The sequence below is a fragment of the Zeugodacus cucurbitae genome, chromosome 4 (assembly GCF_028554725.1).
Source record: "Zeugodacus cucurbitae isolate PBARC_wt_2022May chromosome 4, idZeuCucr1.2, whole genome shotgun sequence".
In the NCBI taxonomy this organism is placed as follows: Eukaryota; Metazoa; Arthropoda; class Insecta; order Diptera; family Tephritidae; genus Zeugodacus; species Zeugodacus cucurbitae.
Genome location: NC_071669.1, coordinates 27,974,808 through 27,999,398, shown reverse-complemented (window position 1 = coordinate 27,999,398; position 24,591 = coordinate 27,974,808). Strand labels below are relative to the sequence as shown.

Below are 24,591 nucleotides of genomic sequence, written 5' to 3'. Positions count from 1 at the left end.
TTTCGGTTACACCAGTTCGTACTGAAAATGTACCAATCTGAAACAAACCAAAAATGACCTAACTTTTCAAATGTTTGTTGTTTGATCACATATAGAAAAGATAAAGTCAGCAGATTAGTTGAGATTGGAGTTCATACTAGCTATAGGTAGTTGTTTTCACTGCAGGGATTAGTGAACACGCATTTCTCTACATGTGCCCCTATATAATATTAATATCTAAAGGGTGATTTTTTAAGAGCTTGATAACTTTTTTTAAAAAAAAACGCATAAAAACGTTAGATTGGTTCATGACATTTACTTTTTGAAGATAATTTCATTTAAATGTTGACCGCGGCTGCGTCTTAGGTGGTCCATTCGGAAAGTCCAATTTTGGGCAACTTTTTCGAGCATTTCGGCCGGAATAGCCCGAATTTCTTCGGAAATGTTGTCTTCCAAAGCTGGAATAGTTGCTGGCTTATTTCTGTAGACTTTAGACTTGACGTAGCCCCACAAAAAATAGTCTAAAGGCGTTAAATCGCATGATCTTGGTGGCCAACTTACGGGTCCATTTCTTGAGATGAATTGTTCTCCGAAGTTTTCCCTCAAAATGGCCATAGAATCGCGAGCTGTGTGGCATGTAGCGCCATCTTGTTGAAACCACATGTCAACCAAGTTCAGTTCTTCCATTTTTGGCAACAAAAAGTTTGTTAGCATCGAACGATAGCGATCGCCATTCACCGTAACGTTGCGTCCAACAGCATCTTTGAAAAAATACGGTCCAATGATTCCACCAGCGTACAAACCACACCAAACAGTGCATTTTTCGGGATGCATGGGCAGTTCTTGAACGGCTTCTGGTTGCTCTTCACCCCAAATGCGGCAATTTTGCTTATTTACGTAGCCATTCAACCAGAAATGAGCCTCATCGCTGAACAAAATTTGTCGATAAAAAAGCGGAACACCGAACACTGATTTTGGTAATAAAATTCAATGATTTGCAAGCGTTGCTCGTTAGTAAGTCTATTCATGATGAAATGTCAAAGCATACTGAGCATCTTTCTCTTTGACACCATGTCTGAAATCCCACGTGATCTGTCAAATACTAATGCATGAAAATCCTAACCTCAAAAAAATCACCCGTTATTAATACTCGTAAAGGGATTAGTGCATAGGCAAGATAAAGAAATTTCTGTTATGCACAGTGCTACGGATCATGACAAAGTTTTTTTCATAACCCTCATATATTATATTTATATTTATATTTATATTTATAAAAGAGTTCTATCGATTAAATTGCAGTGACGATTGCAAATGTCGGGTGAAGAACCGTTAAGCATAGTCGGTCCCAGTACTCTCAAAGACTAGGTATAAATTAATTTATTTTCAAACGCCATTACAGGGAGCCCTGTTCGAACGAATACAAAAGTTCAAAGGAAGAATTCTCTTCATTGTTGGGAGATTTCCAAATTGCATACTGAGTGTCGCTTGCAGGTGAAAACAATGATTAAACAAGCTGTCGCTCGGGTCGATTGCTCTAAACTTGCATGGAGTAATGCTAGTTCGAGACTCTCCACTATTCGCCACATTAGTTTATATATTGAATAAGTGTATTTAAAATATATAAAGACATACATATACTCGTATATTTTTATTTATTCCCACTCCATCAGTTTGCGCTCATTTTTGTTGGCGTGTACTCGTATATACAGATTTGGTATGCGATTGATAAAGCGCAGTGGGATCAATCTGCGGCTGCAATATTTTACTGCTTCGTACCGCAACAAATCGCCGGAAGCTGTCAAAAGGGGGCGTAGCGCGTAAAAGGCGCCAAGGTACCCTGCTTTGAGTGTTGGGAACTCAATAGTAAGCTCTCCTAAAAATCAAAAGCATCACAACTACCACCATTTATTCGACAACGGCGGCTATTACGAGTACTTCTCAATTTAACAGCACACTCGTACGAACAACCATTTTGTTGACTATTATTTATTTTTGTTGTTTCCGCTTCACGGTTGCGGCGCAAATTGTGAGAAGGGAATCATAAATTAATTAAAAGAGATTTGTGTGCGGCTTTCGAAGGATTTTAGCAACTGCCGCACATTGCACATACTCAAATACATACATACTTATGCTTTCACAGACTAACGATGGATGGTTGAAACTTGAAGGCGAGGAATAGAAGATAGGTATAAATGAAGCGGGGATTTTACCATACCCATCGACTTATACAAAATTAATTATCCTAATTGTGTGGGCGATGCTAGAAATGATGCTCGGTCGAATTTTCGTTTATTTTACGTTGGGCTACATTTGTGTATATCTACCGGTGCAAAATTGCCGAACACGTCTGCCGCTGACAGTTGGCTCACACAAAGCAGAGCGAAAATGACAAGGTTAAAATCAGATATAACTGGTATCACAAGAAACATGCAAATATTTAAATACACATAATAACAACCTGAAAAGTTGTGCTATGTTCGGTCAAATATTGTCTCATATTATAGAAATGTGAAGAGTAAAACATAATTACTCCTTTATGGTTGTGAAATTTTATACCTGAGACAGACATGTAGTACATATTGTAGTATGCTTCAGAAACCATATGTGTATCACGGGTTTTCCGAATTTTGTTTGAAATCAAATGGTACTACAATAGAGTTCTAGAAACCATTGAAATTTTGTGGTGTTGTGAAATGTACTACAATGGATTGTATTGAACACACCGAAAGCTTTAAGCTCTTCTGCCACAATCATATGTTTTCTGACATTTTGACGTACAGAAAATAAATTAAATTCAAAATTAATTGAAATCAAAAAACAAAATTTTAAAAAAATTATGTGAAAACAAGTAAGGAAGGGCTAAGTTCGGGTGTAACCAAACATTTTAAACTCTCGCAATTTATTTTTTTAACTTTATTTATATTATATAATACACAATTAGACCCACATATTCGTCATATACATATATTGTATAAAGTCCATTGAAAGTTGGAAACCATAATATTAGGTTAGAAGCACCGAGGTCCTCGTGTTCGATATATGGGGCCTTAAGAACCTATGGTCCGATTTCGGCTATTTTTAGAATGGGGCTGTCACACTATAAACATAGTATTTGTGCAAAGTTCTGCACCGATATCTTCACTAGTGCTTACTTTATATATTGTAAAGTAAACGATTCAGATCGTCTTCTAAGTTCTGGTATATAGGAAGTATGCGTGGTTTTGAAGCGATTTGGCCTATTTTCACAACATATCATTGGGATGTAAGGAAACTATTACAAACCAAGTTTCATTGAAATCGGTCGAGTAGTTCCTGAGATATGGTTTTTGACCCATAAGTGGGCGACGTTACGCCCATTTTCCATTTTTTTTAAAAATCTGAGTGCAGCTTCCTTCTGCCATTTCTTATGTAAGATTTGGTGTTTCTGACCCACTTTTAGTAATTTTCAACCTAACCTTTGTATGGGAGGTGGGCGTGGTTATTATCCGATTTCTTTCATTTTTGGACTGTATAAGGAAATGGGTAAAAGAAACGACTGCAGAAAGTTTGGTTTATATAACTTTATTGGTTTGCGAGTTATATACAAAAAACCTATTTGGGGGCGGGGTCACGCCCACTTTTCCAAAAAACTTACATCCAAATGTGTCCCTCCCTAATTGGATCCTATGTTCCAAATTTCATTTTCATAACTTTATTTATGGCTTAGTTATGACAATGTATAGGTTTTCGGTTTCCTCCACTTTGTGGGCGTGGCAGTGGACCGATTTTGCCCATTTTCGAAAGCAACCTCCTCAGGGTGCCAAGGAACATGTGTTCCAAGTTTCATTAAGATATCTTAATTTTTACTCAAGTTATCGCTTGCACGGACAGACGGACAGACGGACAGACGGACGGACGGACAGACGGACGGACAGACATCCGGATTTCAAATCTGCTCGTCATCCTGATCATTTATGTTTATATAACCCCATATCTAACTCTTATATTTCTTGGTGACACAAACAACCGTTATGTGAACAAAACTATTATATGTAATAATTATATTGGATAATAATATTTTAAGATTGCTTGTTGTTATAACTAAGTCAGGAATTTTCCTGCCTGTTATTCATAATTACATTTTGCTTGAATTTATTTGTATCAGCTGATGAATGTAAACATAGTACAATATACAATATACTACATGTGTGTCACTATGCTGGTTCATGGTTTCTAGAGCTTTTATTGTAGTACATATTATAGTATGGAAACCATATGTCTGTCTTAGGTATTAGGTATAAGGTTGACGGAAATGTTTTATACATCATTGAATTAAGAAGAAAATTTAGATTTTATTCACATTTTGGATTTCTGTAAATAATAATAATTTTATTTCCATTTTGGGGGCTAACTTCGAAAATGGGATAATACATTTTCATTACTAATGACCCAATCCCTCGAAAAAGATAGTTTGGTTCAATACCATGCCGAATATTGTGTTTTAAAATATATAAGCTATGTGCACATACATAACATACATAAAAGCTATGGGGGAGCAGAGCAATGCCCACTTTTAAAAGATTTCGTAATTTTACACAAGTTATCGCTTCCATGGACAGATAGACATCCGGAATTCAGCTCATCTCATCGTCCAGAGCTGTTTAATATATATATGTAAAACTATATAGGAGGAGACAAATTTCCCTAATAAAATACTTATTTATTTTCTAACATAATAATAATTATTTTTATATATTTTTTCAGCGATTCCAATCCAGTATTGATTTCTTCACCGCCGGAATTAGCTGGTATGACGCTGGAGGCACGATTAATTTCTTACGACTGGCAAAATCAATTTGATGAGTTTCAAGAGGCAACTAGAAGTGGATCTTTTAAGCCTCTATGCTGGGGCGCAAAAAATCATGTTATACCAGTAAGTGTTTTAATAGAATGTTCAGTATATCGAATATATGAGTATAATAACTATATTATGTATACATTCATTTATAAAAGAAAGTCGTAATAGTTACACTATTTGTAAATCAGGAACGGCTGGACAGATTTGGCTTAAGGATTACATCTAGTTAAGAGCTCCAAAAAATTAGGATTTTCAAACATATTTCTTGAGAAAACTTCTAAATTAATTATCCTGAGAATTTGTACACATACTACGGTAGCTTAGAAGAGTATTGAATAATTTTTTTATTTGTAAAAATAACAGTTTTTGAAAGCAAAAATATGTAAATACTAGTGGCCGGTCCACGCACTGCTGTGGATAAGGTATGTGTACATATGTTAAATTTTATTCTGGTTAACTATTTGATAATATCTTGAGAATACTCTACTACTTTCACCACTTTCGGTGATCTTTAGTGGTTTGTGATAAATTTACAAAAACTAACAATTTGGTTTTTCTCGCCAATTTATCAAACAATTAACCACATATGCCTTAAGAAAATATGAGCTAAGTTATATTAGAATATCCAGACCGGACAAACGGATGGTGAGCTGTGACCTCGGCCCCTTACCTAACAATGTGTAAATCCTAATGTCCTTCCGTACTGTGAATATCTGTTGTAAAAGTCTTATTATACTCTCGCAACAAAGTTTCTAAGAGAGTATAATCGTTTTGTTCACATAACGGTTGTTTCTAACACCTAAAACCAAAAGAGTTAGATATAGAGTCATATATACCAAAGTGATCAGGGTAACGAATAGATTTGAAATCCGGACGTTTGTCCGTCCGTCCGTCCGTCTGTGTAAGCTGTAACTTGAGTAAAAATTAAGATATCTTGACGAAAATTGGAACACGTATTCCTTGGCACCCTGAGGAGGTTGGTATTGTTGGGTGAAACCGGACAATTGCCACGCCCATAAAATGGCGAAAACCGAAAACACATAGAGTGTCATGACTAAGCTATAAATAAAGTTATACTTTTCGACTATAACTTTTCGATGCCCGGATATCGAATATGAAGAATTCAGTGCCTTAAGGTAATTTTTCACCGAAAATATCGGTAAATTTCTCATACATCTTAATTTAATTCAGAGAGAATCTTTTTCTTCTAATATTGTGTCTCTGTACAAAAACTGGTTAAAATCGGTTCATAACTTCCCCTAGCCCCCATATAACTAATTATAAGCTTTTCAAACACACGATGGGCTTAATAGTGAAATCGTTTCAGGAATTATCTCAGCCCTCATATACTATATATGATGATTATCGTTATTCTCTTGGACTTTATGCGGAATATATGTATAGGTCGAATTGTGTTACCTTTATAAAATTAGATCAATAAATTACGAAAGTATGAAATGTTCGGTTGCACCTGAACTTAGCCTTTCCTTACTTGTTTTTTTCGTAACTTCTTTTTTTATAGCCTCGCTACAAAGTTACTAAGAGAGTATAATAGTTTTGTTCATCTAGCTGTTGTTTGTAACACCAATCGAGTTAGGTATGGAGTTATATATACCAAAGTGATCAGAGTGACGGGTAGGTTTGAAATCCGGATGTATGTCTGTCCGTCTGTGCAAGCAATAACTTGAGCAAAAATTGAGATATTTTGATGAAACTTGGTACAGATATTCCTTGGCACCATAAGAAGGCCGAAAGCAATCTACTGCCACGCCACAAAATGGCGAAAACCGAAAACAGATAAAAGTGAGAAAACGGAAAGTGGGCGTGGCCCCTCCTCCTATTAAGTTGTTTGTACATATCTCGTAAGCTACTAAAGCTATATCAACCAAACTTTCTAGAGTCGTTTCTTTTAGATACTACCTTATACAGTCCAAAAATGGAGGAAATCGGATAATAACCACTCCTACCTCCCATACAAAGATTATGTTGAAAACGACTAAAAATGCTTTAATTCTGTAAGGGAAAACTATAGAAACCTATTCACAACCACGCCTATATACCAGAACTTTGAAGTCCATCTGAATTGTTCACTACGCAATAAGCACTAGTGAAGATCTTTTGAAGAAATTCAGAGGGACTATTATTCTTCTAATAATATGTCTCCGTGTCAAATGAAATCGGGCCGAAACCTACACTAGTACCCATATACCTAACCTTAGGGTTTCCAACTTTCAATGGACTTTATACCGCATATATGACGAAAATATGTGTCAAATTGTTTGTTATATTAATAAAATTAATAAATAAATTGCGAGAGTATTAAATGTTCGGTTATACCCGAACTTAGCCCTTCCTTACTTGTTATATTTTTCATTTGTCCGGTTTTGCCTATCTACAATGAAATCTCATTTTTCTAATTGTAACGTATACGAAGTTTTACTAAGATATCTAGATTTCAATTAAAATTATCGCTTGACCGAATGGACGGATATTGCGACTAAAATTTGAAATATAAACTATCATATCTTTTAAGTTGGACCAAATTGCAGACATGTGCAAAATTTCATTAAAACCGGTTCAGTAATTTAGGCGCCAATCCCGGACAAACAACGTGACATGAAATTTGTATATACTATACATACATATATAGATAAAAAACGCATCGTATAAAAAGCCCCAAAGTTCGATTAGAATTGGCAAAGAACAAAAATAAAAGGGGAAGAACTTTTAGAAAAAATTTTATATTTACAGACGAGTCAAAGTTCGAAATTTTTGATAACGATGAAGTTTGAATGAAAACTAACGCTGTGGTTTATCCAAATAGTATCAATTGTAAAGTATGGTGACTGTAGTGTAAAGATTTAGGGAGCTGGAGTAAGAAGGCAAACTTTCATTGAGGGTAATATGGGCGCTACACATAGAAGTCTCTGTCGAGACATACATATGTAATTTGAAATTAGTTCGGTTTAGCACAGTTTTATCAATATATTGCACGGACAGACCGACAGATTTTAACTCGTCTTACAAATAACCGTTATGTGAACAAAATTCTGTACAACATGTTGCGAACTAGTGTTAAGTGTTACGAAAAATAAAGCACTTGTTAATTCCATTGAGCCTTACAAATAGTAGGAGTAATGTGTTAATGCCCGAACTTGGTCTTTTCTTACTTTTTTATTAACTTTAATTTGTAATTAATACTCTAGTTTAGGAACATAGGCATACATATATATATATACATATATAAATGCATTGCTACAAGCTAAGTGAAATCTATAATAGTGAGTTCTCATTGCAGTCATATCAATATAACAATATTGTGAAATTATTCCTTCACTCTCTTAATATAACCCAGGCAAAAATTTTTATTTTTTGGCTCGTTTTTTATACAGATTTATTCGAGTTGTGCAACTCTGACAGTGAATTCCTTTGAAAATTTCACCTTCCTTAATCGAAAACGAGAGAGCTAGAATCGCTACCATTCGCTACCTACTATTTTTTTCTTTACAAAAGTATTTTAATTAATGCTGTAATTTATTATATTTCTCTACATTATGGAATCCCATTTTGTTTTGATTTTTAAACCAAATCTTGCTCTACCGCTCTTTTGCTACATCGGCTCATTATTTTCTTTGTTTTTGGTTGTTGCAGGGCTCAGAGTACCTCGAAGGATACAACATAAACATAACAAAAACATTTAAGCAGCACCAATACTGTAAACCAAAGCAACGCTTATTTGTCGCTGAGAATGTGGGGCAAATGGACCTTGAGTTGCCTGTGCTTCATGAAATGGACAACAATAATATCATTGAGGGAGCAGCAAGGAGCAGTCGTAGTTCTGCAGCCACCGAAACGCAAGGATTAAGCAAAGCCCAAGACTATAGTAGAAGTTTTGCGACAACTTTCTGGTACGCGTGTGCTTTCATTATTCTACAGCGGCACAACCGATGGTACCTTATTTGAAGAACATTTTAAGTGTTCCCATTCCAATACTTTCATCTGACTAGCCACTCGACGCTGATGTCATTACATGTACTCTGCTCCCCCCAATCCTCAGATGAATTATGTAGCTGCATGGATTTCTCGTATTTTTGTTACATTAGGGTGTAGTAAGTTATTGATTATTTTTAACAAATTTTTATTGCCGAATTGTAGACTTACGGAAACCATAATAATTACGATGTTATTAGTTAAGTACAACACTCATAACTACCTACATACATATTACATATATTATATTATTCATAAATAATGTAGCGATAATCATACAATACGCTAAAACCATAAGCATTAAAAATCGGTGAAATTTAAATGGAAAGCAATAATTAGTTATCGAATACTCGTTTGTGACTCGATATTATACATTTATAGAATACTCGTATTTAGTGTGTAAAATCGATACTTTGCATGTAACGCAAATATCTAAATAACCAAATACTTTACTTAAGAATTATGTTACTGTGTGTGAAAAATACGCGAAAATTGGATATAACTAGAAACTACGTATCTGATATTAAGCCGAAAACTATTTTGGATGAGTATATCGCCAGTGAATTAGTAGGCTATGCATTAGTATGCTGCCATATCTACACAAACGCAGCTAATAAAATCTTCCTAGATTGACAATGGGCGCAAAATATACTTGCCAATTCATATTTTTTTTATCTTTTTCTTCACTCTCATTTTATTTAAACCTTCATGAATAATATGCATATGTATAATTTCTTTTAAAACATTAATGATTTTTTTCTTAATTTTGAGCACATTGTCAAGGGTAACAATGGAATTGGTTTGATATTCGATATAGTATGTATGTTCTATTATTTAAATAAATAACGTTTGGTAAAATACTACCTATAATTGAAAGGCTAAACATTTATCATTGACACAGAATATACCCAATGCGTTCAGTTCATTTGAGATTAAGAAAAAAATTGTTTTTAATTGACTTTAAACAATCAATAATTATTGCTTAATTTTCCCGTCCAAACTTAGTTAAATTTACGCTTAAGCGGTCCACGTTAAAGATCCCTTCAAATGGATGCATTACTACTCTTCCGATTTGCTGTTAGGAAATATAATATCGCACCAAGCACTATTGGCCACCGAAAATTAGTGAGTTTTTCGTGCCAGAGTTACATCTGTGTTGCGGAAGTTTGAAAAAATTGTTCATATTACATTACAATAGAAAGGCTTTATACGAATAATTGAAATATAGCATATGTTTAGTGTGAAGATGAATGCAACTGGTAAAATAGTTATATTGGAGTTAAGTATGTGCAAACGTATATTATGAATTTCTGTGCGATAATATATTTAAAATAATTATGTATGCATAAGACCTCAGACCTAGTACTGCACGCACCACCCAGAAGATCTTCATTATAAAATATGATGCTAGACCACATCGGAAGTAAGACATAACATTAAATACATCTGAAAATTGTTAAATCTTTTTCGTTTTATGAAGTTTGGTGTTATAAGAATTTTAAATCCTTTTGTGAAATTTCGACAGTGTATGTGATCCGAATAGAGAAAAACATAAAATTATAAAATTTAGATGCTCAAGAAATGTTATCTGTATTCGTTGACATTCGATAACGAAGTTCTTATAAAAGTTGTACGAACGAATGCCCAAATCGATTAATTGTTTTTACTTAATTGAAAGCAATGTTTAGCCTTTTAAAACAGAACTTATAAAAAGACGTTGAGAATTAGGATTTTAATTAATTTAAAAACTTAAAAATAAAAATATGGATATTATGGATAAAGTGGCCACCAAATCCGACCTACAGTATTCAATACTAACGCGTATATACATACCTATAACAAATAATAGCAATTAAAAGCTAAAGTAAGTAGTAAGAGAATCATAATAGCCGTAGTTATTGTAGTGAGGTGTTTAGTAGTGAAAATAAATGTGAGTATTTTGAGCAAACTATTTATACATATGAGGTACTTGTGGTAAATGCGAACGTCATGCATACATTTACATTTATATATACAGACAGATATACTTAAAATATTTCCGTCATAATAATACACATACACGCATACATATTATTGTGTGTACATAAAATAAAGTTAGAAAACTGTCGTAAACATTTTTATACCAAATACCGTATCTTTAGAAACAAAAAATTAAATGATGAAAAACATATATTTTAAGAGATTCATAATGAAAATGCATTGAAAACACAAAACAATCAAAACTGTTGAAAATTTAAGAATACATATAAGTATGTACCATATTTTAAGTATTAATGATATACATGTCACTACGTATATACAAACTACTTGTTAGTCCTACTGAATCAAATTTGAAAGAAGTGAACTATGAAATCGTACTGAAGGCGTAAATGAAAATCTTAGTATGCGAAAAATCTAAGAAGAAAGTTAAGTCTAGAAAGTTAAAGTGGGAAAACGCAGACGTTGAAAAGCGAAATGCCATATGAATACTTTACATACCTGCAACTTTATTGAATTTATTAGTTTTATCCCTACTTACAAATATGTATACTTACTAATATTTAGCTTACAAAGCTTAAAGTTTTGTGTTCCTTTACTTAACTTAAACAATTGATTTAGATTCTTCAATTATTGCAAAAAGGTGAGATCTTAAAAATAATAGCATATGTATAAGAATTACTAGGTGTAAGCATATGGACGCAGAATCGAGCTGAAATATTTTTTTATACCACATACAAAAATACTATTTACGATAGAGTACTGGAGTGGATACTATAATACTTATATACATACACTACATTATATGTATGACGTAGATATCATTTTAAAAGTCGATACACTTTGCTCCACTTTTTGAAGCAATCCTATTGAACTCTGGTTGAATACTTCCGTACATGATTTATAATTTGTTCTATTTGCTTATTAACTTAAGAAAATAATTTATGTAAATTTTTCAGGACAGTTTAAAGAATAATATACTAAGTTGCTATAAAAAAATTAGTTTGAATTCGTACAGCTATTATTAATTCTTAGGATTAGTATGATTTTTATTTAGAACTGCAATATCATAGAGTTAAAAAAAAACTAATACAATAAATAACCCTAAACTAGATCTTCATTTCGATATCATACATTGAATAATAAAAATGCAAGTTATTATTAGCAAATTAATTTTTTACTAATTACTTTAGTTTGCATTTACCAATTTTTTTTAAACTTAAAAGATTATCATATCTTAATCACCTCAAACTGTAGCCTTAAATCCTCCAAAACCTTATGAGTTTTATGTTGGCGGTGTTGAAGAGGATCCCTATCCGGTTTAAAGAGTGTCAAAATAAAAAAATGTTCATTGCTTTGCTCTTATTTTAAATTCTTAAATTGCTGTACAGAAAATGGAAAAGTGGAGTTGAGTGTAGTGGCTGCAAATAGAAATGCAGAGAATAGTAATAGTACTAAAAGTAATCTAAGAATTGAAAAAAGGTTTGAAAAAATGTACTTGCTACGAAAAATTCGTTCGGTATTGAATGATTGATGAACTATTGTTATATTTATTTACATGTAGTATTTCGAACTAAAAATAAATTTTCTCACACTAAATAATATTTGCATAGATCTACCTACCTATTAACCTTACTAACTAAAATTTTTGGTATGTACCTATCAACTTACTGCAACAAAAATTGTAAAAATGCGAAATAGTATGAAAGCCTATGCAATTCCTAACGACTTATTGATATTATTAGAAGACATAACTTAATTGTATGTTAAAATGTGAAAGTAAAGCAATAAGACGGATTTTGTAAGAGTAAAGTATAAAGTAATCTATGAAACGCGGATGTGCAGTAGAAAAATGGTTAATCGAAATATATTACTATTTAAATGTCATGTTTATTTACATAGATAACTACATAATATATACAAAAAGAAAAATAATATGAGTGCATAAATGTCGTTAACATACATAGTTAAACTAAGAATCGTAGTTGAAAAGTAAATAAATAAAAAAAACAAAAAATCACAAATACAAATACATACATACCTTATACAAAATTAACGATTAACAAACGTAGTCGTGAAGTGTTAGCAATAGTAGTAGTGTAGACCGCCATATACTCATCAGTGTTTGTGAATACCGATATCAACACACCACCTCAACCGCCCCCTCTAGCTATCAGAAAACTTAAATACCATGTATAATCACAACAAACGCGTTGATACTCAAACATATAAACATACATGCATACATTGATTAACTAGATGTTAACCCCAAAGTAAATTCAACTGTCTCTCCTTTTAACAAAATATTAAGTCTGCGATTAATACAAGAGTATCGCTTCACAAAAGCGATCTTAGACCAAACTCAGCACTTACCTGGATTATCTTTTACTTATTATCAGCTTTTAAGTAATACAAAAATAAAAACTGTAAGGAAGATTCTCAAAATATTCACACAATAATTTTTTCAAATTGAGAGAAAGAAAAGGCAGACATGATGGCTAGTTTTGATTTATATTTTGATTTTTTTTTTATATTTTCAACATTTTAATTTTTTTAATTTTCTGTAGCTTATGGAGAAAAAACCGTTAGAGAGGAACTCCAATCATGTAATAAGTGTAATATTAATTTGTTTTTAAAATTTGCATTTTAAATAAAATTTGGAAAGAAATCACGGCAATTGAAGAATGTTTTAAACGAAGACTTTTCCTGCGAGTTGGAGAATGATTTCTTAGTTGCGTTCAAATATTTTCTATTCCAATATCATTTACATATTCCTGCACTTTCCTTGCTGATCTATTTCGAAATATAAAAAAATAATACTTTACATCGGATGTTCCAGTTACAGGGAGTAAAATCAAATTGTTTATTTCCATATGCAAATTTTAATTTACCTTCGAGCCAATTGATACAAAATTGTTATTGCGTAAAGTGTTATTTTGCTTTTTTTGTTAGTTTTTGCCAAAGCTTAAATAACTTTTTACAAAATATGGAAAAACTGCGAGTTTGAATTCCCATAATTCCTCTTTCCTTTTGTCATTTCGGTCCCTTGAAAGAATAACTATGAATTATACTTACATATATACATACATATACATACATAATCAAAAATAAATACGAATGTAGTGGTGTACATATATAAATAATTACCATTACATAAATACGTACTCATAAATGTTAGTTGCCGCACGTATGTAGAATGAACCCCTACAGCAAACAATAATACGAGAATAAAATAACACACAATCGAAAATATTACTAGTACTAAGTACTGTAACGTACTTTTATCTTAACTTGCAGTTTTAAAACTACATTTCTTTTACAGACTGTGAATGATTACATATTGGTACCGGTTTTATGAATTAGAAATAAAAGTGAACATCGCATTTATCGAAATCGCTTATCGAAAATTCATATATTTTTAATATAAATAAAATGTTAATTTTATCAACTCTGTGCTTGGTAGTGCAGCATTGATACAGTCGAATGGGCGCATTACTGTGAAGTCCACAACTGAGTGTCCGGAGTACCGATGTTGTAGTGCATCTGCCTCTATGAATTGAGTATTCAGAAATATTGTGACCGTTTCATTATTCAAGTCCTGAGCAAGTAAAACATATACACTCCTCGTCAATATGTTAGACGCACCCGTACTTACAATAGTATGCAGCTTAGCTATTTTGTTGGATTCAATTAAATAAAAGTTAATGTGCAAAAGCCAATGTTATTGAATGATATTTCGGGAGTAATCTTCAAAAGATTTACAATGATTAACAAAATCGTGTTTTTTCAAACATTTTTTAGAGCAGTTTAAAATAATGTCAACTTTTCTTGGTCACTGAAATATACGCAGTTAAAGTAATTAATTTTTGGAACAAAAATAACGTTTTTTAATTTTTATTTTTAGTGAATGCCAATATTAGACTCATTAGGATTGAATAAATAAATAATTTTGCTTCTTTTGATCTTTTAATAATAGAAAATCTGAATGTGGTTTTGAAACGCTCACCGTTCATTTTCTAATCAATAAAAATAAAACCAATTGTTCTATAAAACGTGATGTCAACCCGTACCATTACCCACTTATGATGGCGGCTTAAACACACTTCTTCTTTTGGGTAAATAATGAAAATTGTAATGGAAGCCGTCGGGTCCCTCTGAATTAAAACGTTTTTATACTCTCGCAACCTGTTGCACAGAGTATCATAGTTTTGTTCACATAACGGTTGTTTGTGTCACCAAGAAATATAAGAGTTAGATATGGGGTTATATATACATAAATGATCAGGATGACGAGTAGATTTGAAATCCGGATGTCTGTCCGTCCGTCTGTCCGTCTGTCCGTCTGTCCGTGCAAGCGATAACTTGAGTAAAAATTAAGATATCTTAATGAAACTTGGAACACATGTTCCTTGGCACCCTGAGGAGGTTGCTTTCGAAAATGGGCAAAATCGGTCCACTGCCACGCCCACAAAATGGAAACCGAAAACTTATACAGTGTCATAACTAAGCCATAAATAAAGTTATGAAAATGAAATTTGGAACATAGGATCCCATTAGGGAGGGGCACATTTGGATGTAATTTTTTTGGAAAAGTGGGCGTGACCCCGCCCCCAAATAGGTTTTTTGTATATAACTCGCAAACCAATAAAGCTATATAAGCCAAACTTTCTGCAGTCGTTTCTTTTAGCCATTTCCTTATACAGTCCAAAAATGAAAGAAATCGGATAATAACCACGCCCACCTCCCATACAAAGGTTAGGTTGAAAATTACTAAAAGTGGGTTAACTCCCTAACGAAAAACGTCAGAAACACCAAATTTTACATAAGAAAAGGCAGAAGAAAGCTGCACTGAGATTTTTTTACAAAATGGAAAATGGGCGTGGCGTCGCCCACTTATGGGTCAAAAACCATATCTCAAGAACTATTCGACCGATTTCAATGAAATTCGGTACATAACACTTTCTTGACACCCTGATGACACGGGTGGAATATGGGCGAAATCGGTTCACAACTACGTCTACTTCCCATATAACCCAATTTTGAATTCCATCTGATTCGTTCACTTTATAATGTATTCATAAGGAACCAATGAAGCTAGCGGAATAAAACTTTACACAAATACTGTATTTGAGCTGTGACATCACTTGTGGAAAAATTGTCAAAATCGAACCATGACTTTTCAAGGCCCCTGATATCAAACATGAAGAACTCAGTGCCTAAGGTTAATTTTTCACCGAAAATATAGGTAAATCCCTCAGATATTTTAATGTAATTCATTCCCTCTGAATTTTTTTCTTATAACAGTTTCTCTCTGTACCTGAAATGGTAAAAATTGGGTCATAACTTCCCCCAGATCCCATATACCTAATTATAAGTAATATTAAATTAAGTGAGCGTATAGTCTTCGGTACGTTGTATCTTGGTGGTGAAAACGAGTGAAATCGGTTTAGGAATTACCTCAGTCCCCATATACTATTTATGATGATTTTCGTTATTCTATTGAACTTTATGCCGAATATATGGGTCGAATTGTGTTGTCTTTATAAAATTACATCAATAAATTGCGAGAGTATAAAATGTTCGGTTACACCCGAACTTAGCCCTTCCTTACTTGTTCATTAGTAAAAACAACTGAACACCAATCATTGAGTCGAGTGTCATTTACTCCTTCTAATTCCCTGTTCTTGGAAGCCCTCTAAGTGGAATTGGAAGCAATTTTAACAATTTTATAATCTGATCGTGATTAGTTCCGCCAAACTTTTTTCATATTCCTCTGGATCTTTTAAATATCTATCAACAGTTCTGGAGCAGCACTCTATTTGTTTGGCAATATTTCGAATAATTTGGCAATAGTCCTTGTAAGTGAAATTAGTCTATTTTTAGACGTTTCAATGGACTCAAAACATTAACTATTGCTATATTTTTTCTTTCAAAAATTTCTAAAAAACCAATTGATTTCTTAATAAGTTTTTTATTAATGAAAATAATTGCTCTTTTCTCAAAAGACAAAAAACGTGAAGTACGTATAATTCAATGACCAACTGAAACCCTACGTGAATACATCGATGTTTTTAAAGTCTTCGCATCCAAAGCTTTGCAAACCGACCACCCACGAGCAGTTTTTAATTGTTTGGTCAACTAAAACATACCTGGTACTAAATAGAACAACTTTTTTTTAGATTCTTTACATATAAATGGAGAATTAGATGCTATTCGAATCAGAAATGAAATATTTCAAAGTTAACAAATAGTTTTTTTATCGTTTTTTTAGTGATTTTGCTGAAAAAGGCAAGCACCATCTAAATATTTTATAAATAACCAAATCCGACTGAAAAGTGATTAAATTATACATAACTCTGTTTAATTCATATATATAGTCGTATGATTAAATATTTAATAAACATTCACTCATACATATATATATTTCTATGCTCATATCACATAGTGTATTGCGAAGCATGTTAGTGTCTGTACTTTACAATAATTTATTTTAAGTTCCTACTCTCTAATTAACTAAAACGGTTCTAAATACAGTCATTCATAGTAGTTATGTACATACATATACAAACTAACGAATATTACATTTTATTACAGTAAAAGCCGCATATGCATATTTTTATATGAACTAACTGACTATGCAGTATATTTCATTAAATAAAATTTGTGTTTAATTGTATTTGTAAACAGTTCAAATTGTACTAATCATTTCGTTTTGTTATGTACATTAAAGAACGTTAAATAAAATCAATTTACGAGAATGGACCGGAATGATTTATTAAAATTATACAAATAGTGATTCATTTATACTTACTCATGTACAGATAGTGAAATATACTATACTTACTTATGTACATATATACGTTTAGTGCGCATATTTAAATATGGCTATTCGGGTTCCTAAATACCAAAGTTGGCAGTTACATGTGTATAAACATGTTACATAATTATTTATGTAGTTGCATATATGTAGTACGCACTGGAATGAAATAACTGAATATTCTCCCAGTGTATGGTCGGTCGTTAGTGCGATAGTTACGAATGAAACCACATTCGTACTACACTCATTATAATAAAACAACAGACGCCTTTTGACAAGTAAGCGGCATATTTAGGACTTCGAATGCTGGTGTCAATTATTTCACACATACAGACAGGTTCACAAATTCACTTTCAATCCGATATTTGGACTTTTACACTCGGATCGCAGAACCTGCCTGATAAATTTATTTTACTTTCATTGTTGGATTGAACATAAACGTGACCGATTGATTTCAAAGGGTATGAATTCTTACAGGTGCAAATGTACTTACCCCATATATTATAAACGTAATTTTACATACTTATCTAAGGTTCCTTCACATCACAGTTTGGCTAAATTATTATATACTGTAGGGTCATACCTCGAACCATTGGGGTACCATAAATTATTTTTCAAATTTGAAAAATCACGGTCAACTAAATGAGAATATCGCATCAATTATTTTAGAGCCGAATTTCTATTTATTATTCAATCGACATAACATATGAACTTATACGTATACTGTTGTCCTGGATTACACTTAGCATAATAATTTTAAGTGCTTTGCTGCCATTTGTAAAATGATGCAAACAAAGTGCATAAATAAAAGCTGCGCAAATTTATATACATACATACATATGTATGTACATATAAATTCATATGTCCGGTTTACTGCAGAAGTGAGTATATATAATATACTTGAGTGTATATGGATATGACCAAATATTAATTTGAAAATGTTTAAGCGTTTATGGCATACCGACTGCATAAAGGGCTGAAAAGCTTAAAGCATTGATTTAACAACCGTAAATTTGTCTAGGATAACTATGTTTTTAGATAAAATTAGTGAAATCGTCGATTTTAAGGTACATATAGTCGTATTTAAGTTAAATACAAATATATTCATTAATTTTGAATTCAATGGTGTTTTTAAATATGCTATTGACAAAGCATACAACAATGACTTCATATCAGTTCAAGATCTCTACTTTATCTGTCAGTATATTAAATTTCATATGTTAAAAAATGCGACATCCTTTAAATGATTTCCAGAAAGCGCTGATCAAGTTTATATAAACTCTTCTAACAAATTAACTCGAGAATTTGCAATAGTTCCTTCAATATTTGGAGCTCTGCGCACTCAAAGGTAAAGTTCGCAAACTATCGATGGCACTATCGATGGTGTATACAAGGCAGAATTAAAAAAAAAATTCTTATATTCATATTATTTTTCGTAATTTCGATATTGAGTAATATAATAGTTTATGTTAACAAAGTTGATAAAGATAGTATTATAGTTTTGTTCACATAACAGTTGGTTGTAAGTCCTAAAACTAAACGAGTTAGATATATGGTTATGTATATCAAAATGATCCGGGTGACGAGTGCAGTTCAAATCCGGATGTCTGTCTGTCCGTCCGTCCGTGCAAGCTGTAACTTGAGTAAAAATTGGAATATATTGATGAGACTTGGTATAAGTATCTCTTGGCATCATTAGAAGGTTAAGCTCGAAGATGGGCGAAATCCACTGCCACGCCCACAAAATGTCGATAACCGAAAACAAATAAAGAGCTATAACTAAGCCATAAATTAACCTATGAAAGTGAAATTTGGTATGAAGGGGCACATTGTAATTTTTTGGGGAAGTTGGAGTGGCCCGCCCCTTACTCAGTTTTTTGTACATATCTCGTAAACTACTAAAGCTTTAACAACCTAACTCTCTAGAGTCGTTTCTTTTAGGTACTACCTTATACAGTCCAAATATTGAGGAAATCGGAGGAAAATGCTTTAATTCAATAAGGAAAACCACCAGAAACCTTAAATTTCATTATAAAGATAAGGTACAGAAGAACTGCACTCAAAACTGTATACAACATTTTATACGGGTCCGCCCACTTATGGGTCAAAAACCATATCACCGATACTACTCGACCAATTTCAATGAAATTCGGTTCATAATATCTTCCTGGCTTCCCAATGATATGTTATGAAAACAGTCCAATGTGGTTCACAACCACGCATATTTCCCATACACCAGAACTTTGAAGTCGATCTGAATCGTTTACTTTACAATCTCTAAAGCAAGCACTAATGAAGATATCGGAACAGAACTTTGCACAAATTCTGCATTTATAGTGAGACATCGCACTTCTAAAAACCGCCGAAATCGGACCATAAGAATTCAAGGCCCCATATATCGAACATAAGGACCTCAGAGCTTCAAATTATTTTTTTACCGAAAATATAAGTAAGTCTCTCAGATATTTTGAAGAAATTCAGACGGAATATTTTTCTTCTAATAATATGTATCCGTGCAATGCGTGAAATTGGGTAAAAACTTCCCCTAGCTCCCATATACTGAATATTAAGATTTTCAAACTTTCATACCATATATATGCCGAATATGTGCGTCAAATTGTTTGTTATATTCATAAAATTAAATAAATAAATTGCGAGAGTATAAAATGTTCGGTGACATTCGAACTTAGCCCTTACTTACTTGTTACTAATTAATTTGTATTTTTTGTCGAAGTAGATCAAGTTATCACTGAAACAGACTGTTTTGAATTTTACGAAGAGATGTTGTATATATATCCCAGCAACATTTATAAAATCGAAGCGCATGTTAATATGTTATTTTTTGCGGAAAACATTGGATTAATCAAAAATAAATAATAATTATAATTAAAATTATATTTTTTGATATAATATGCTAAATAATTTATATCTTAACTTCATTGATTTCCACTGTAAGAAAAAGAAAGTATACTATCGCTCACTATCAATGATTGCAACTATCGATAGTTTGCGAACTCTACTCAAAGGAACTATTGGGTCTAAAATTTATATCTAATTAAATTAAATGTATAGCTAATAAATACAATAATATCTATTTGACCCCAAATAACTATGTATGTAGTTGCAAAATCCAAGATCGCACTAGGAAGGGGCATATCTGGATGTAATTCTTTAAGTGAGCATGGCCCGCTTTATTTAGAAAATAAGTTTTTTGTGAATATATTTCAATAAAGCTAAATCAACCAAACGCCCACTCCCATACAAAGGTTAGATTGAAAATTACTAAAAGTGCGTCAACTTACTAACAGAAAGCGTTAGAAACACTAAATTTTACAGAAAAAATGGCAGAGTAGAGTTGCACTGAGATATTTTTACAAAATGGAAAATGGGAACTACTTGACCGATTTAAATGAAATTCGGTATATAATACTTTCTTGACACCCTGATAATACGGATGGAAAATGGGCGAAATCGGTTCACAAGAACGTCTACTTTTCACATAACTCAATTTTGAGTTCCATCCGCTTCCTTCACTTTATAATGTATACATAAGGAACCAATGAAGATAGCGGAGTAAAACTTTACTCTGTATATCATCTGTGGCTTCACTTGTGTAAAAATTGTCGAAATCGGACTATAACTTTTCAAGACCGCGGATATCGAACATGAAAAACTCTAGGGTAATTTTTCACCGAAAATATCGGTAAATTTCTCAGATATCTTAATGTAATACAGAGGAAATTGTTTTCTTCTAATAGTGCGTCTCTGTTCCAAAAATTATTAAAATCGTGCCATAACTTCCCTTAGCTCCATATACATATGTAGGTTTTCCAAGAATACGATGGGCTTAGTACCTATAAATCGGTTAATATGTGAAATATTTTAGCTAAATTAAGTGAGCGTATAGTCTTGGATATAGTGTACCGTGGTGATGAAAATGAGAGAAATCGGTTCAGGAATTACCTCAGCCCACTCCACTATACGTTTTCTTTAAATTAGCACAGTATAACTTTACTGTTTGCAGGATAAGTTTAAATAAAATATTAGTTTAATTTATAATAAAAAATACAGTGGAATTTCTCTAACTTCGAATTAGAAAGACTTCGAGTTATAGAAATTTTCATTAAAGCATAAATTTTTCAAAAAGTTGCAAAATATAGATTTACCCACAGTTTTATTTATTTACTTCGCAAAAAGTTTTATGTACATACCTTAAAACATGTATTCCGTAATATTGTTTGTTGCATTTTGCTATTGTTTGACTCTTCACGTCTGTATTCCATGCCTTTGTTACATGATTTATGAAATCCATTAGAGTAATATCAAATTTTTTGTTCGCCTTCATACCAATATAGGGACTTCTTTAAAATCCTGCCTCGATAGTAAAATTTTAAAATTTGTATTATGCCCTGGTCGAAAAGTTCGATTTATGGAAGGAAATTTGTATGAAATTTTACTTCTATTGCCACTTCAAGAGTTCGAGTTATGGAGATCTTCGACTTATAGAAGTTCGAGTTATGGAAGTTCCACTGTATATTTAAAAATGCATCCAAAGGTGATCCTCTGTACCAAAAAATTTATTTAAAGCAAGCTTTATTTACGGCTTAGTTACAGCACTAACATTGCGGTTTGCGATGGCAACCTTCTTACTTTATACTCATGTTATCACTTACATAGACAAACGAACAAACGACAAACATCCGGATTTCAACTCTTCTCATCACCCTGATCACTTTGGTATATACATACAGTCAACTAAAACAAAGACATGCGTCCAAATGTGCGTTCTATTAGTTATTTGAATGTAAATAAAATTTATTTTAAAAAATTAAGTTTTCTTTGAAAAATTTCCCGATTTCGGAACCCAAAAAAAACTTGTACAGTTTGCATTGAAGAAGATTACAATGTTGTTTAAGAAAAAAATGAGACTTTGTATGAGCACCTTTGGCATTTTTCAAGGCTTGCAGTCTTCCAACAATAGAATATAGGTATATATCTCCTGAAGAACAGTCTTAACCTCATTTTTACTATTAACTTTGGGTTCTGGTAGCTTTATATCCATATAGGCCCGCACATGTTTGCCTATATTTTGTGGGGGATGCGGCAGCATTTTTTAATGTTGTACAATAGCCATTCCGTAACCACTAAAGCGGAATGCCTCAGGTCGGCCACAAAGCCAAAATATTTTTTTAATATTGCAAAGTATCCAGTCCAAGTCAAAACATTTCCCTATACACGTTTTTTTTTTTTTTTTTTGATTTACTGTACAACTTCACTATCTAACTCGTTTAGTTGTAGGAGTTACAAACAAACGTTATGTAAACAAAACTATTATACTCTGAAAGTGTGTTATTTACCAGACATAAAGTAAATCAAATATATTTCAAAGACAGATATTCATATCGAAAGTTAAATTGCCAATTGAAGCTTTAATATGCTCATGAGCATTTTTGTACTCGTATTGTTTAAGCAGACATATTTACTTACTGTTTTATAAATTTATTTTAAGTATTTTCCACTATTACTTGTATTTACGTACATATGTATAAGCGAGTTATGTTTATCAGCATCATTGCGATTACTTGCATCAAGAATGATTTGAATATAAAGATAAACCTGCAAAAACAGCAATAACAACCAGAATAAAACTTAATTGAGAACAATTTACACTTTTGTTTCATTCATGATGATAAATATAGTTTATGGAGACATTTCTTATTATAACATGTAATTATGTACCTAACATTGTAGCACTCCCGCTCTTTCTCGCAATTAGAAAGGTTCAAAAGCAGGGAAATATTTTCAGATGTTGGAAAAACCTGTAATAAAACATTTATTGAAGGGCTAAGTTTGGGTGTAACTAATTCATCGCACACATAAGTGCTGTGTGAAGATGCAGTACATAACGATATCACTAATTTTTACCAGATGACACAGTGCTGGTGCAATACAAACAAAATCATGGACATAATTCGTATAACAAGTGTTCTAAGTCTGAATAGATCTCATTCGTATTATCTCAAAAATATTTATCTAAACCAAATTGCCGTCAAGAAAATAAATTCACCTTATTTCATTAGAATATCACATACGAGTATGTATATTGCCCGACATATTCAGATATTCAGATGTATATTGACCGATATATTCAGAATAATTAAAACCGGTAAGTCGCAATCTATGGACTTTGAACTGGTGATAGGAGGGTATCTGTGGTCATTAATTTCATTTTGGCATTAAATTAAATTATGATTGAAATAACATTTACACCAATTTTATTAAGATAAGTCACACATTGACCGATATTTTCGTCATAAGTCAATTAAACCGAAAGTTATAAATATTAGGTATCCTCTACAATGGAATACGTACACCTCGATTCACTTGAATAGGTACATATGTACATATTTTATTTTTAAAATACGTATCTATATCTCTTTATTTGGAAGGTGTAAAGTTGGATCTATTTTGAACAAATGTTTTGAAAATAAAAATTTACGTTTCATAATTTTGTTTACTATATGCGGTGTTTAAAGGAACACAAGTCAAAACATGTGCTTTTAAATTTGCGTCACATAAATACATACATATTGTTTTGCGTCATTGCGAAAGCATGCCCGTTTTGGCGAAATTAATATAATTGTTATTTATAATATCTAAGACATTTTTTGGCCTTGGGAAGGAGGAACGTTTTCTAGCCCGTCAACATAGCCTTGCAGAAGGTGTGATGGTTTTGGGTGCGATATGTTATTATAGAACAATTGAGAGCGGTTTCAAACATCAGAAACGACTGCATCTTCGTACAAACAAATACTCGAGTCTGCATTTCCGAAATTTTCCAATATTTTTGGACCCATTCCATGGATATACCAAAGGGTAGCTCAAAATGTGAGTTTGTTGAAGTCGCCACCGCATTCTCTTAACCTTAGGTTAGGTTAGGTTGTAAGGCTGTTTCCCAAAAGGAAACACACGTGGACTTTAAAATATAGTC

The 24,591-nt window shown here is 32.5% G+C and overlaps 1 protein-coding gene across 3 annotated transcripts in view; it reads left to right on the top strand.

Annotated features, from left to right (window-relative positions):
* LOC105218931 (MOXD1 homolog 2) overlaps positions 1-23,267 on the top strand; it is a 167,761-nt gene extending 144,494 nt beyond the window's left edge. For all 3 annotated transcript variants that reach the window (XM_054228397.1, XM_054228398.1, XM_054228399.1), the window contains 3 exons: positions 4,723-4,891; positions 8,468-8,925; positions 14,106-23,267. In XM_054228397.1, coding sequence (XP_054084372.1) covers positions 4,723-4,891; positions 8,468-8,779 — 481 coding nt within the window. In that variant the 3' untranslated portion in view covers positions 8,780-8,925; positions 14,106-23,267. The remainder of the gene's footprint in view (positions 1-4,722; positions 4,892-8,467; positions 8,926-14,105) is intronic.
* Positions 23,268-24,591: the final 1,324 nt, after the last annotated feature.